This window comes from Crotalus tigris, unplaced genomic scaffold, assembly GCF_016545835.1.
Source record: "Crotalus tigris isolate CLP2741 ecotype Arizona unplaced genomic scaffold, ASM1654583v1 scf7180000017680.1116333, whole genome shotgun sequence".
In the NCBI taxonomy this organism is placed as follows: domain Eukaryota; kingdom Metazoa; phylum Chordata; class Lepidosauria; order Squamata; family Viperidae; genus Crotalus; species Crotalus tigris.
In genome coordinates, this window is record NW_024096562.1 from 25,416 (window position 1) to 40,065 (window position 14,650).

At 38.1% G+C, this 14,650-nt stretch overlaps 1 protein-coding gene across 12 annotated transcripts in view; it reads left to right on the forward strand.

Annotated features, from left to right (window-relative positions):
• Positions 1–14,650, forward strand: part of CDKL3 (cyclin dependent kinase like 3) — a 53,394-nt gene that overhangs the window by 7,837 nt on the left and 30,907 nt on the right. For 10 of the 12 annotated variants that reach the window (XR_005556062.1, XR_005556063.1, XM_039337471.1 and 7 more), the window contains 3 exons: positions 5,005–5,199; positions 7,117–7,295; positions 8,279–8,391. Coding sequence is in view for 10 of the 12 variants with exons in the window: in XM_039337471.1 (XP_039193405.1) it covers positions 5,005–5,199; positions 7,117–7,295; positions 8,279–8,391 (487 nt within the window). In the remaining 2 variants the exon portion in view is untranslated. Of the gene's footprint in view, positions 1–4,007; positions 4,029–5,004; positions 5,200–7,116; positions 7,296–8,278; positions 8,392–14,650 lie in introns of those variants that run through there. The other 2 variants (XM_039337475.1, XM_039337476.1) reach the window with 2 other exon arrangements.

The following is a 14,650-nucleotide window of genomic DNA, read 5'->3' on the forward strand; positions in this document are numbered from 1 at the left end:
TGGTATCATCTGCATATCTAGGTTGTTGATATTTCTCCCGGCAATCTTAATTCCAACTTTTGATTCATCTAGCCCTGCCTTTCTCATGATGTGCTCTGCATATAAGTTAAATAGGCAGGGCGACAGTATACAGCCTTCCCGGACTCCTTTTCCAATTTTGAACCAATCAGTGGTTCCGTGTCCAGTTCTCACTGTTGCTTCTTGACCCGCAGATAGGTTTCTCAAGAGACAAATGAGATGGTCTGGTACTCCCATCTCTTTAATAACTTGCCACAATTTGTTGTGATCCACACAATCAAAGGCTTTTGCATAGTCAATGAAGCAGAAGTAGATGTTTTTCTGGAACTCCCTAGCTTTCTCCATGATCCATCGTATGTTGGCAATTTGATCTCTAGTTCCTCTGCCTCTTCGAAATCCTGCCTGTACCTCTGGTAGTTCTCGATCTACATACTGCTGGAGTCTAGCTTGTAGGATTTTAAGCATAACTTTACTAGCATGTGAAATGAGTGCAATGGTGCGATAGTTTGAACATTCTTTGGCATTGCCTTTCTTTGGAATTGGAATGTAAACTGACCTTTTCCAATCCTGTGGCCACTGTTGAGTTTTCCAAATTTGCTGGCAAATTGATTGTAGCACTTTTACTGCATCGTCTTTTAAGATTTTGAATAGCTCAGCTGGAATACTGTCACCTCCACTAACTTTGTTGTTGCTCAGATTTTCTAAGGCCCATTTCACTTCACATTCTAGGATGTCTGGTTCGAGGTCAGTGACCATCTCATTGTGGTTATCTGGGATGTTAAGCTCATTCTTGTATAGTTCTTCGGTGTAGTTTTGCCATCTCTTCTTAATCTCTTCTGCCTCTGTTAGGTCTCTGCCATTTTGGTCCTTTATCATGCCCATCTTTGCATGAAACGTTCCCTTCATATCTCCAATTTTCTTGAAGAGATCTCTGGTCCTCCCTATTCTGTTGTTTTCTTCTATTTCTTTGCACTGTTCATTTAAGAAGGTATTCTTATCTCTTCGAGCTATTCTCTGGAATTCTGTATTCAATTGGGTGTATCTTTCTCTTTCTCCTTTGCCTTTCGCTTCCCTTCTTTCCTCAGCTATTTGCAAAGCTTCCTCAGACAGCCATTTTGCTTTCTTGCATTTCTTTTTCTTTGGGATGGTTTTAGTTGCTACCTCTTGTACAATGTTGCGAACTTCCATCCATAGTTCTTCAGGCACTCTGTCTATCAGATCCAGTTCCTTAAAGCTATTTGTCACCTCTACTGTATATTCATCAGGAATATGATTTAGTTCATACCTGAGTGGCCTAGTGCTTTTCCCTACTTTTTTCAATTTAAGCCTAAATTTTGCAACAAGAAGCTCATGATCTGAGCCACAGTCAGCTCCTGGTCTAGTTTTTACTGACTGTATAGAGCTTCTCCATCTTTGGCTGCAGAGCACATAGTCAATCTGATTTCTATGTTGACCGTCTGGTGATGTCCATGTGTAGAGCCGTCTCTTGGTTTGTTGGAAAAGAGTGTTTGTTATGACCATCGTATTCTCTTGACAAAATTCTATTAGCCTGTGCCCTGCTTCATTTTGTACTCCAAGGCCAAACTTGCCTGTTAGTCCGGTTATCTTTTGGCTTCCTACCTTAGCATTCCAATCCCCCATGATGATAAGGACATCATTTTTTGGTGTTAATTCTATAAGTTGCTGTAGGGCTTCATAGAACCGGTCAATTTCATCCTCTTCAGCACCAGTGGTTGGGGCATAGATTTGGACGACTGTGATATTGAATGGTTTGCCTTGGATTCGAATTGAGATCATTCTGTCATTTTGGGGATTGTATCCCAGTATTGCTTTTCCTATTCTTTTATTGACTATGAAGGCTACTCCATTTCTTCTGAGGGATTCTTGCCCACAGTAGTATACCTGATGGTCATCTGAGTTAAATTCACCCATTCCTGTCCATTTTAGTTCGCTGATTCCTAAGATGTCGATGTTCATTCTTGTCATCTCTTTTTTTGACTACATCTAGCTTGCCTTGATTCATGGATCTTACATTCCAGGTTCCTATGGAGAAAAAATCTTTACAGCATCGGACTTTCCTTTCACCACCAGATATATCCACAGCTGAGCGTCCTTTCGGCTTTGGCCCAGTCGCTTCATTCTTTCTGGCGCTACTAGTACTAGCCCTCTGCTCTTCCCCAGTAGCATATTGGACACCTTCCGACCTTAGGGGCTCATCTTCCAGCGTCATATCTTTTTTCCTTTTAGTACTGTCCATGGGGTTTTCATGGCAAAGATACTGGAGTGGTTTGCCATTTCCTTCTCCAGTGGATCACATTTTGTCAGAACTCTCTGCTATAACCTGTCCGCCTTGGGTGGCCCTGCACGGCATAGCTTATAGCTTCATTGAGTTACGCAAACCCCTTCGCCACGACAAGGCAGTAATCCATAAAGGGGATACATATTACTATAAGTAAAGGGATTATGTTTATGCCAGACTTATTTTTATGTCTTTTAAAATTAGCATGCATTGTTTTTAAAGAACTTAACACTCACTTGAATTTTCCAAAGAAATTAATTACGTTTATTACTGTATGAATTTCTTATATTATCTGTAACATCATTGAAGGCTGGCTTATTCAGGGTTGGCAGTATTTCTTTGCTTTAGAGATTTAGATTTTTAGATTTTATGTACTTAAATATTTTGAAAATTTATCTTTCAGTGAGATTGTTTCAGTGAAAGTTGAAGTTGAAGCTTTGCTTTGCTGACTATTCCGGTGAAGATTCCTCTTGGAATGTACACATGCACAGAAAACCACTTTAAAGTTATCCTGCTGCAGCTACTTCACATCTTCATGTAGCTGCAGCAAGATATGGTTAATTTACTTTCAGTAGATTAAATTAAACAATTAAAATACAGCAGTTATACATTAATTATATAATATTTAATAATATAATTATTATTCCCTCAGTTTCCGAAGCTTTGTTTCTGTGTAGTAAACACGGGAGTTCCTTTCAAAGCCTCATGCTGTTTAACTTTTATATAAATCTGTTAAGTGAGGTGATCTGGGATTTGGAGGTGGATATTATTGGCATTCTGATTTTGTCCAACTATATTTCTCCCTTTTATTGGAGTTGTATGCTGTTGTGCAGGTAAGGGACTACTGACTGGATGCTTGAATGAGAGACATGAATAAATTGTAGGCTGGATAGAATAGGGATTTTCAGATCTGGGCATTTGAAAAATAGTTAATTAGATAAGACTGAACTTTTGAAGACGTCAATAGCTTTAGAGTATTTTTCATCAATTGTTGTAATTGAAAGAGTAAGTAACTTTGATGATCTGGAGCCCCTTCGGCCAGGTATATCTCTTTTTAGTCAGGGATAGAATATTCATTCTCTGAAATTTTCTGTTTGATATCTATGAGGTTATATTTGAACGTGGCAAACTTTTCGCATCCATTGAAAATGTCACATTTAAGATCAGTGGCTCTTTGGTGCTGTCATACAAGCAGAAAAAAACAGCAGCAATGTGTCACAGATCATTATAAATGGTTTCACAGTTTCTTTTAGATTCTTCCACCTCACAGCCAGAAGCAATGTGTTTCCATTTGCATTGTTCCTGATCTTATATTTGCTAGTTTAAGAGATGGTTGTGATTCTGGTAGCAAGTTTTGGGTAGTGGTTTTCAAGATTCTTTGACCAAAATTGACTCAGGATAGACCAATTTTGCTCTGTTAGACACTGCAAGCAGTAGGGCTCACATATTCTGCAGATTCTTGTAACAGCACTTACAATTCCTAAAAGAATTGCACTGGGTGCGCTCTGTTTATGGTATATGTTTGTGGCATTGGTAATAACATTTAGAATCCTAAATGGGACATCTCTCTTGTAAGTATCTGCCTAAATATTAGGTTCTGTGAGTCTGTCCTCTTTGTTCCCTTATAGAAGCTGTATATTAGGAAGAGATAAAGAGATTTTCAGCTGTGATAGCTGAGTTATGGAGTGATTCCTTTCATGGGCCTTTCATGGTACATAGATTTATTTCAACAACAGATTAAGATGTAATTATATAAACCTTGAGATCAATATAATGTTATGTTCTTTAGTAGTGTTAATTCTAAAATTGCAGTTGCTAATTGTATAGTTTTCCTGATTCAATCTATGGCATAGGTGGATCAGAAATATGTTAATATAGGTAGTCCTTTACTTACAACCATAATTGAGTCCAAACGTTCCATTGCTAAGCATGACAATTAAGTGAATTGTGCCCCAGTTTAGTTTTTTGCCACAGTTGTTAAGTGAATCACTGCAGCCACTAAGTAAATCTTGTGATTGTTAAGCAAATCTGGTTTCCCCCATTGACTTTGTCGGAAGCCAACTGGGAAGATTACAAATGGCGATCACATGACCCCAGGATAGTGTAACCGTAAAAAATACATGCCAATTGCCAAGCACCTAAATTTTGAACATGTGACCATGGGAATGCTGCTGTGTCATAAGTGTGAAAAACCAATTATAAATCACTTTTTTCAGTGCCATTGTAACTTTGAACAATTACTAAAAGAATTGTTGTAAGTCAAAAACTGCCTATAAATACTATAACTCGTATAATTATTTATTGGATCTATTTCCACAATTTATTGGTTGCTTGACTACCAATAATTCTGGGAGGCTTTACAATTCAGTAAAGAGGGTAGCTTGACTTTCCTCGTGGAAAGATTCCTAAATTCAGAATTGGTTTTTATGAGGTAAATTCCATTTTTAAAAAATTGTAATGTAGATGAAACAAAGTTTTCAGTTATTTTTTTTTCATACAGTAGGTTATACCATAAATGCTGATTTCCTAGTTAACAGTAATGTTTGTGATAGTTTTTTAAATTACTTAATAAAATAGATAAAATATATTGGCTTAAATTCATTATAAAAAAATAGATGAACAATAGTATTCAGAAGTGTTGAGGGCAGTTGAGGCACACAAAATATTTATTTGCTCTTTTTTAACAGCAATTTCGTCATGAAAACTTGGTCAATCTGATTGAAGTCTTCAGACAAAAAAAGAAAATTCATTTAGTGTTTGAATTTATTGACCATACAATTTTAGATGAGCTACAACACTATTCTCATGGACTGGATAGTAGAAGACTTAAGAGGTATCTTTATCAGATTCTTCGAGCAATTGACTACCTCCACAGCAATAATGTAAGTATTTTCCAAAAATATTGTGAAGTACCGTACAGCTTGACTATTGCAATGTACCACCTAGAATGAAGACCACCTAGAAGCTTCAACAGGTCCAGGATGCAGCAGCATGAGCAGTGATGGGCCTGCCTCAGTATGCCCATGCAACTCCTCTGGTTTGCAAGCTGCACTGGTTGCCATTTAGCTTTTGGGTGCTCGTAGTTTCCTATAAAGCCCTTCAGTGACATAAGACCTGGTTACTTGAAGGCTGCCTGTCTCCCACAGTATCTGCCCCACTGATTCAAACTGGCAGGGGTGGTGCTCTCTGGGTTTCTTCAATTAAACAATGCATCTCTTGGGATTCTGGAAGCAGACTTTTGCTGTAGCAATACTTGTTATGTCAATTTAGTATAATAGCAAATCACTCCCATGTTTCCTCTTAGTCTTCCTTTTACTGGACCTTCAGCATAAATTGAGATTAAATTGTCCAGCTTTTTTCATATATGTCTTTTAAAATTCTATGTAGAAAATCCAACAGGACAGCAAATACACTTGAGTCACAGACTTCTTTCATCTGGGCTCTTGAATTAATACTGTATTTGCTTTTCTATCCATCCTGTTCCAAACATCCAACTCTTGAACAAAGGGATAAGTCCCTTTTTTCAAGACACGCTTACAGGAAATTGAATTCCTAATTAGCAGTTATATTATTGCTCCTTCCAGTGTATTAAAACAAAAGCTATAATTACAAACCAAGCATTTATTATTTCAAATATGCTTTGTTCCACTAACATAAAAAGTCTAGGTCTAAATAAAATGGAATATAGTGTTTCCAAAATTATAATAAGCAAGCTTGTTGAACTCACCTTTGAAAATAATTAAATGTGTGTCATATCAAGATCTCAGTATGTAACTTGCTTTTTAAGCCTTTCTTTTATTGCTTGAACCAGTATAAGACTAATACTACTGATATTATAGATAGGCTTTATTTATTTATTTATTTATTTATGAGAGTTATATACCACTTTAAGTGCAAGCACTCTCTAAGCGGTGTACACCAGTAAGCAATGTATATATATATTTACATAGCTAGATAATTTGATCAGTCCAACTAATTGACCTAGACTTTTTTTCCACCTCCTAAAACATAATTGTTTTAGTTATTCTTTTATTCTTAGTTGTTTAGCAGTTTGAACTTATATTCCTGTTATATTTACTGAACTAGTTAGCATTTAACTTTTTGTTCAAACAACATATAGTAATAGTAATAGTAGTAAAGTTGGAAGGAACCTTGGAGGTCATCTAGTCCAACCCCCTGCTCGGGCAGGAAACCCTACACCATTTCGGACAAATGGCTGTCCAGTCTCTTCTTAAAAACTTCCAGTGTTGGAGCATTTACTGCTTCTGGAGGCAGGCTGTTCCACTGATTAATTGTTCTCACTGTCAGGAAGTTTCTCCTTAGTTCTAGGTTGCATCTCTCCTTGATTAGTTTCCACCCGTTGCTTCTTGTCCTGCCTTCAGGTGCTTTGGAAAATAGCTTAATTCCCTCTTCTTTATGGCAGCCCCTGAGATATTGGAATACTGCTATCATGTCCCCCCTTGTCCTTCTCTTCTTTAAACTAGACATACCCAATTCTAGCAACCGTTCCTTATATGTTTTAGCCTCCAGTCCCCGAATCATCTTTGTTGCTCTTCTCTGTACTCTTTCTAGAGTCTCAACATCTTTTTTACATCGTGGTGACCAAAACTGGATGCAGTATTCCAAGTGTGGCCTTACCAAGGCATTGAAGAGTGGTATTAATACTTCACGTGATCTTGATTCTATCCCTCTGTTAATGCAGCCTAGCACTGTTTTGGCCTTTTTGGCAGCTGCTGCACACTGCTGGCTCATATTTAAGTGATTGTCTTAAACCAGATTCTACATTATTCTTTTGCTAGGTCATTCACCGTGATATTAAACCTGAAAACATTTTGGTTTCACAAACTGGAATTACTAAGCTTTGTGATTTTGGATTTGCTCGGACTTTAGCAGCCCCAGGTGATATTTACACTGATTATGTTGCTACAAGATGGTACAGAGCTCCAGAGCTGGTATTAAGAGATACAACATATGGGAAGTAGGTATTTTTTTTTAAAAAAAATCATTAATTATTTTAAAGTATAGCAACATAAATTATTCCAAAACAAATGTCTACAAACTTACTTGTGGTGAAGAATAGGAAAGGAACATTAGATGGCGCCCTGATACATTTCTACACTATAGTTTTTGTTTTGAATTTAAAAAGTCCTTGATTCATATTCAACTCCTAATGAACCTCTGGAAATAACAAGGTAGTTTTCTTTGTATAGTAACAATATGGGATGGTTTGCCATTGCTTATTCTGGATTCTTGTTTTTATTTATTTGTTTTCCATTCCAGCCTGTACTCTGGTATTCCCTGGTGGCTCCCATTCAAATACTAACCAGGTCCAAACCTGCTTAACTTTCCAAGTCAGCCAATGGCTGTTGCTTTTCTCTTCTTTTGTTTTCTTTTTCTTTCTCTCTTTCTCTTTCTTTCTTTCTCTTTCTTTCTTTCTTTTTTTCTTTCTTTCTTTTTGGTAAAGACTAAAGAAAGTATTCGGTCTCAGCAATTTATAGAATTTTGTATACATAATCTGCAGTTTGAAGAGAATTATAAATGTTACATTAGGGTAAATCTTTGACTACAAAAACACAAGCAAAAGTTTCGAAAATTTGAGCTAAGGAGATTTGGGCTACAGTAGCCTCTGTCAGATGAAAGTTCACACAAAATTTGGTGTCAATATGAAACTTTATACAAAAAATATACATTCCTTTTGCATTCACTCTTATGACTATATGAGTATTTATGATAGGAATAGTTGCCAAACTCTGGTTCTAAAGCAGGTGGGTGAATTTGGTGGACTTTTGATGGCAAGATTTGTTTGTGCACGTGTGTATGCATGTTAATTAACTGATCTTACTTTATTGAAGAAAAAGTGAAAGTAATAAATTTATTTTAGAGCATTTATATGATAAGATGTAAACATCTGTAAATTTAGTCTTTGTATTATTGAGCACTTTGTTCATTTCCTGATCTTAGACCTGTGGACATCTGGGCTTTAGGTTGTATGATTATCGAGATGGCGACTGGCAACCCCTATCTACCCAGCAGCTCTGACCTAGATCTACTTCATAAAATCGTGACCAAAGTTGGTAAGTACTGTTCTTAATATTACTCAAAGAGAAGTAATATGAAGTTATAAAGTTACCACTTCATAACGCCTTGGTAAGACCACACTTGGAATACTGCATCCAGTTTTGGTGACCATGATGTAAAAAAGATGTTGAGACTCTAGAAAGAGTACAGAGAAGAGCAACAAAGATGATTAGGAGACTAGAGGCTAAAACATATAAGGAACAGTTGCTGAAATTGGGTATGTCTAGTTTAACGAAGAGAAGAACTAGGGGTGACATGATAGCAGTATTCCAATATCTCAGGGGCTGCCACAAAGAAGAGGGAGTCAAGCTATTCTCCAAAGCACCTGAAGGCAGGACAAGAAGCAATGGATGGAAACTGATCAAAGAGAGAAGCAACCTAGAACTAAGGAGAAATTTCCTGACCATTAGAACAATTAATCAGTGGAACAACCTGCCTCCAGAAGCTGTGAATGCTCCAATACTGGAAGTTTTTAAGAATAGATTGGACAACCATTTGTCTGAAATGGTATAGGGTTTCCTGCCTGAACAGTGGGTTGGACTAGAAGACTTCCAAGGTCCCTTCCAACTCTGTTGTTGTTGTTGTTGTTAATAATAATAATAATAATAATAATAATAATACAGGGCAAATCTATTGGTCCAGAATAAATTCATCTAACCCTATACGTCTTTCTGTTCAGGCTTTGGGATTTCTATAAGTTTGATTAAGGGAATGGATGAATCATATTCTTTATCTAAAAAAACACTTTCAGTAAAATTTTACTTGAAAAGTTCTCCTTGGCTTCAAAATATCTGCATGTTTTCTTATGATACATAAAATAGAAAATAGTGTGAAGCAAAATAGCTTCAATTCTTTCAATGCATGAATTTCTGATTCACTTTGCTCCCCAGAACTTTCTCTCTTTTCTGCCCTGCTCACAGAAAAGTGATAAACTGTGGTAAATAATAATAATAGTAAAGTTGGAAGGGACCTTGGAGGTCATCTAGTTCAACCCCCTGCTCAGGCAGGAAACCCTATACCATTTCGGACAAATGGCTGTCCAGTCTCTTCTTTAAAACTTCCAGTGTTGGCGTATTCACTACTTCTGGAGGCATGTTGTTCCACTGATTAATTGTTCTAACTGTCAGGAAGTTTCTCCTTAGTTCTAGGTTGCTTCTCTCCTTGCTTAGTTTCCACCCATTGCTTTTTGTCCTGCCTTCAGGCGCCTTGGAAAATAGCTTGACTCCCTCTTCTTTGTGGCAGCCCGAGATATTAGAACACTGCTATCATGTCCCCCCTCGTCCTTCTCTTCATTAAACTAGACATACCCAATTCCAGCAACCGTTCCTTATATGGTTTAGCCTCCAGTCCCCTAATCATCCAGTCTTATTATTCATGCTATCTTACTTGGTTGACTTCAAATACAGATTTCATTTTTACCTATCTCTCATCTCTTAATTTCTCCAAAGTCACATTGGAATATGTTGATCCCATGTTTAAATGCTTCTTCCTTTATTTCTAATTTCAATGCAGATTATCTCCAATGTTACTTCAAAAGCCAGAACCAAATACTTTCTAGAAATGTACAGAAATCATTTTAAGATACAGCATTTATTAATACACTTAACTGACCTAAGTGTATATGTTATCTGTTTATTTCCTCCTTTCCTTTTTATGTTATATATTCTATCAAATATATAACAAATTTGCAGATGACACTAAACTGGCAGAAATAGCCAACACCCCAGAAGACAAGCTCAAGATCCAGAACGATCTTGACAAACTTCAACAAGGGGCCCTATCCAATAAAATGAATTTTAAAGGGGAGAAAAGCAAAGTTTTACATTTAGGCAAGAAAAATCAAAGGTATAAATATAGATTAGGCGAGACCTGGCTCAAAAACAGTAATGTGAGAGGGACCTTGGAGTCCTAGTGGATGATCACTTGAATATCAGCCAGCAGTGTACAGCAGCAACCAAAAAAGCTAATACAATCATGAGTTGTATAAACAGAGGCATAGAATTAAGATCACGTGAAGTATTAGTACTGCTTTATAAAACCCTAGTAAGACCACACATGGGATACTGCAACCAGTTTTGGTCACCATACCACAAAAAAGATGTTGAGACTTTGGAAAAAGTTCTGAGAAGAGCAACTAAGATGATCAAAGATCTGGAGACAAAACATATGAAGAATGGCTGCAGGACTTGGGTTTGGCTAGTCTAAAGAAAAGAAGGAATAGGGGTGACATGATGGCAGTATTCCAGTATTTGTGGGGCTGTCGCAAAGAAGAGGGGGTTAAATTATTCTTCAAAGCACCAAAGGGCAGGACAAGAAACAATGGTTGAAAACGAATCAAAGAGAGAAGCAACCTGGAATTAAGTGGAAACTTCTTAACAGTGAGGACAGTTAATCAGTGGAACAGCCTGCCTTCAGAAATTGTGGGCCCTCCATCACTGGAGGTTTTTAAAAGGCTAGACAATCACTTATCTAAAATGGTATAGGTTCTCCTGCTTGAGCAGGGGACTGGACTAGAAGACCTCCAAGGTCCCTTCCAGATTCTATTCTGTTCTATTTTAAATTCCTTGGGGCAAGGATGTATACACTTACAGATTATACACTTAAGTTTCATTTTAATTGACAATTGGGAGGATGGATTGTTTGTTAAATATTATAGAGCCTGACATCTCTTGTGTGATGTTGCCATGACACCAGTGATGCAAAACACATCATTTATGTCCATTAACATAAATATGCAAATATCAATTGATACCAAACAGAAGAATTTAAATGATGACATCATGCAATTGAGATGAATTACATTGCCTATGTCATTTGCATAAGAGTGCCATTATTAATCATCAGATTTTTTTTATATATTTTGCATGTACTAAACACAAGTTGCCAATTTCCTTCAAAGCTACTTATTCCCTGAGGCCTAATCAGATTTAGAAATCTAGGTGTGTTACTCTTATTCCAGAGTTCTGGAAGTGTTGCCTTCCAACTCTGCACGGTTTAGATTCCTCCCTGCCTTTCCATATTCTTTCTGTGGGAAACTTTAAAGAAATAAAAGCCTTCAGCTTTTAACCTTATTTAACTTCAAGAGGAGAGAATTTGTGTTTACTTACAGATGTAGCCAATAGGCTGTCTAAGAATTATCTTACGACAGGTAATGTTAGTTTGTGTTCTGGACTAACCGGATTTTCAGAAATTGCACCGTTCGAGGTACCCATTATTGTACCTCTACTGTACGTGTACAATCTGTAGAACTTTAATTACTAAATAATCCTTATAATAAATCCAAGGTCTTACACAGGGGGATTTATTCCCACTACAGGACAGGACAGGATAGTCCTCAGCTGAAAATGACAACTGGGACTGAAAGTTCTATCACTAAGTGATGCAGTCTGCACTGCAACTGCACTGCTAAGTGATGCAATCCTTGCTGTCCCGGTTGGCATCGTAAACTGAATTCCAGGCTAGTTATGCAAGGCAACTGCTGCCAGCTTCCTACCACCAAAGTCACTGCAGAAGCTGGTAGGAAGTTGCAAATCCCAGCACAGCAGGCAGCTAAGTGACTGCTGCTGAGCGGGGGAAGGAGGGATAGGGTGCCCCAGAAGTTCAGCTTGAGCTAGGGAGTGTACATGAGTATGTGAGAAGAGTATGGATTGAGGAGGGTGTCTGAGGATTCAGTGAGGGTCAGGGAGAGTATGCAAGGGTGCGATTAGGGCTGAGGAGGGTATGTGAGGGTTCAGTTAGAGTTGGGGAAGAACGCATGGATGCAGTGCAGGTCAGTAAGGGTTTGTGAGGGTATTGTAATTGGTTCTGGCATGATGAGTATTCATACCTTGGACTATGAGTACTGTCTCCTGTTTGACTAACTGGCATTCCCCACATACCTGACATCTGTTCCAATTCCTGGCCAGCAGAACATGTCTAGCATTCGGTAGACACTTCCTTGTATACATTGTCATTTCTTGCCAAAATGTTTTTAAAGAAGTATCTTCTCTCTGTTTTTCCACCATATCAATTTTCCATGGGAGAGCTCCAGTATCCAGGGAGTCTCCTCTAGCTTTATCTGTCTCCCTATTTCTTTTTCTCTTTTGGAGGCTTACATCCTTCCCCATTCAAATCTGGATGAGAAGAGAGAACATCGATTGCTTTGAAACCTCCTCTTCCTATTACAGGCTTGTGCCTCAGTAGTTATTTTTACCTCTCCCTCTGAGGATATATCTAGCCAGGAAAATCTGTTCATATTAGCAGTCAATAGGGCAATTTAGTACTAGTCACAACTACCATCATTTCTATTTCATCCTTAACTTGTATATTTGCTCTACATAATGGTACAAGTCTAGTATGACCATAAACACTTGTTAAGTGCTCTTTGTTCACTCTTGGTAGTTTTTTTGATCAAATAAGGACAAATTATTCATTTGCTTCCTAAACCCACAACTGGGGTTCCGTTGATCGGAGCCCATATTGTTATTTCTTATTCTCTAGATGCTTGCAACACGGCTAAGAAAGATTCCTTTCCTTGGGAGATTTGACAGTCTTTTACTAAGTGCCCCATCTTGCCACATTTATAACAGGACCTATTTTCTCCTTAGTTTGTTCACACTCCCTTTTCCCTGTGTACCTCCTTTTTCAGTCTCTCCTTTTTTCTTCCCTTTTCCAACCTCTCCATGCCCCCTTCTAGCTTCCTCATTTTTTTCTGATTGCAAGATAATCTTCTGCTAAGGAGGCTGCCTTTATTTCTGTCTCTGAGTGACATTCTTGCACCCAAAATCAGTCAGGACCAGGCAGGATCTGTGGGAACTGTTCAGAAATAATTTCATCTCTACTATGTCTATCTGGCTGTAATCATGGTCTAGCTAGGTCTCCCAGCCTTGCCTAGAGTTCTTTCACTCCTTCCTATTCCAGTTACTTATATTCATGGAATCTTTGCATATTTTGTGACTTCATAATAGTAGAGGGACACCTCTTTTTCTTTACTGTAATCCACCACCTCCTGAGTAGGAAGACCTACATTTCCCTTTCCTATCATATACGGGGTTAACCTGCCACCCAGTCCTCCCTTGGCCATTTAAATGACATTGCTGCACATTCAGACATAATTAAAAATGCCTCTGTGTCTTCATCACACACTTATGGATGGATGAATTTTTATATTCCTAACATACCCTACTAAAGGTAGAGCTACCCAGTGGTGGAGCTTTTCCTACAGTGACTTCTCTTTTCTTGAGGAGGGAAATAAGAAGGTCCCTATGCTACTTTCTTTGAGCTTCTCTTTCTTCCCTCTTTCTTTTTCTAGGCAATCTCTACATTCAGCCTCTTGTCATTTTGTTTCCTCTTCTTCCCTTCTTAGGAGATGGCTCTGTTTGCTATTGGTGTATCTCCTTCATAACACTGGTTCATGACTCTGCTGGGCTGGATTTGCTTTAACCCTCTGTCTCATATGCTTTGAATGTTGGATCTGAATCTGTGTGTTCCTCAGAAACCATCTTTGCCTTTTTTCCTGAATCTGCTGCCCACTTAATGTGTCCTTGAGTTTGAGGGCATGCTTGTGGTACTTGGAATTATGTACGAAGAATTATGTATCAAGTACTGGTCACATTGCTTCACCTCCTTCTCCATACACTTATTTGAATGTCTAAAATATCATCTGCATGCCTGGAGCATGATATTGTGATCTCTCATGAGGAATTCTTTCTAAAGGACATTATTGTATCTAGCCTCCTGCCAGCATTTGACCTGCTTCAGTTTGCTTACCGACCAAGTTGCTCTACGGAGGATGCTATTTCTTCTGTTCTCCATCTGAGCTTGAAGCACTTAGAGGAAAGAAATACTCATGTGCATTTGTTGTTTGTCAACTTCAGTTCGGCATTTAACACAATCATTCCCCAGCATCTAGTAGACAAACTGGGCATTTTAGGCTTAAAAACTCCTTTATGCAACTGGATTCTTGATTTTGTTACTAATAGGCCCCAATATGTGCAAGCTGGAACAAATATTTCTAACACCATTTTCTTGAGCATAGGTTCTCCTCGGGGTTGTGTCCTAAGTCCCCTGCTCTTCACCCTGTTGGCCCATGACTGTTGTGCTAGGTTTGCCACCAACCATTTTGTGAAGTTTGCAGATGATATAACAGTAGTGGGCCTTATTCATGATAACAGTGAGGGTGCTTACCGCAAGGAGGTTGAGGTTTTGGTGAACTGCTGTAAGGAAAACAGCCTAGTTTTAAACACCGGAAAAACCAAAGAGATCATTGTCAATTTC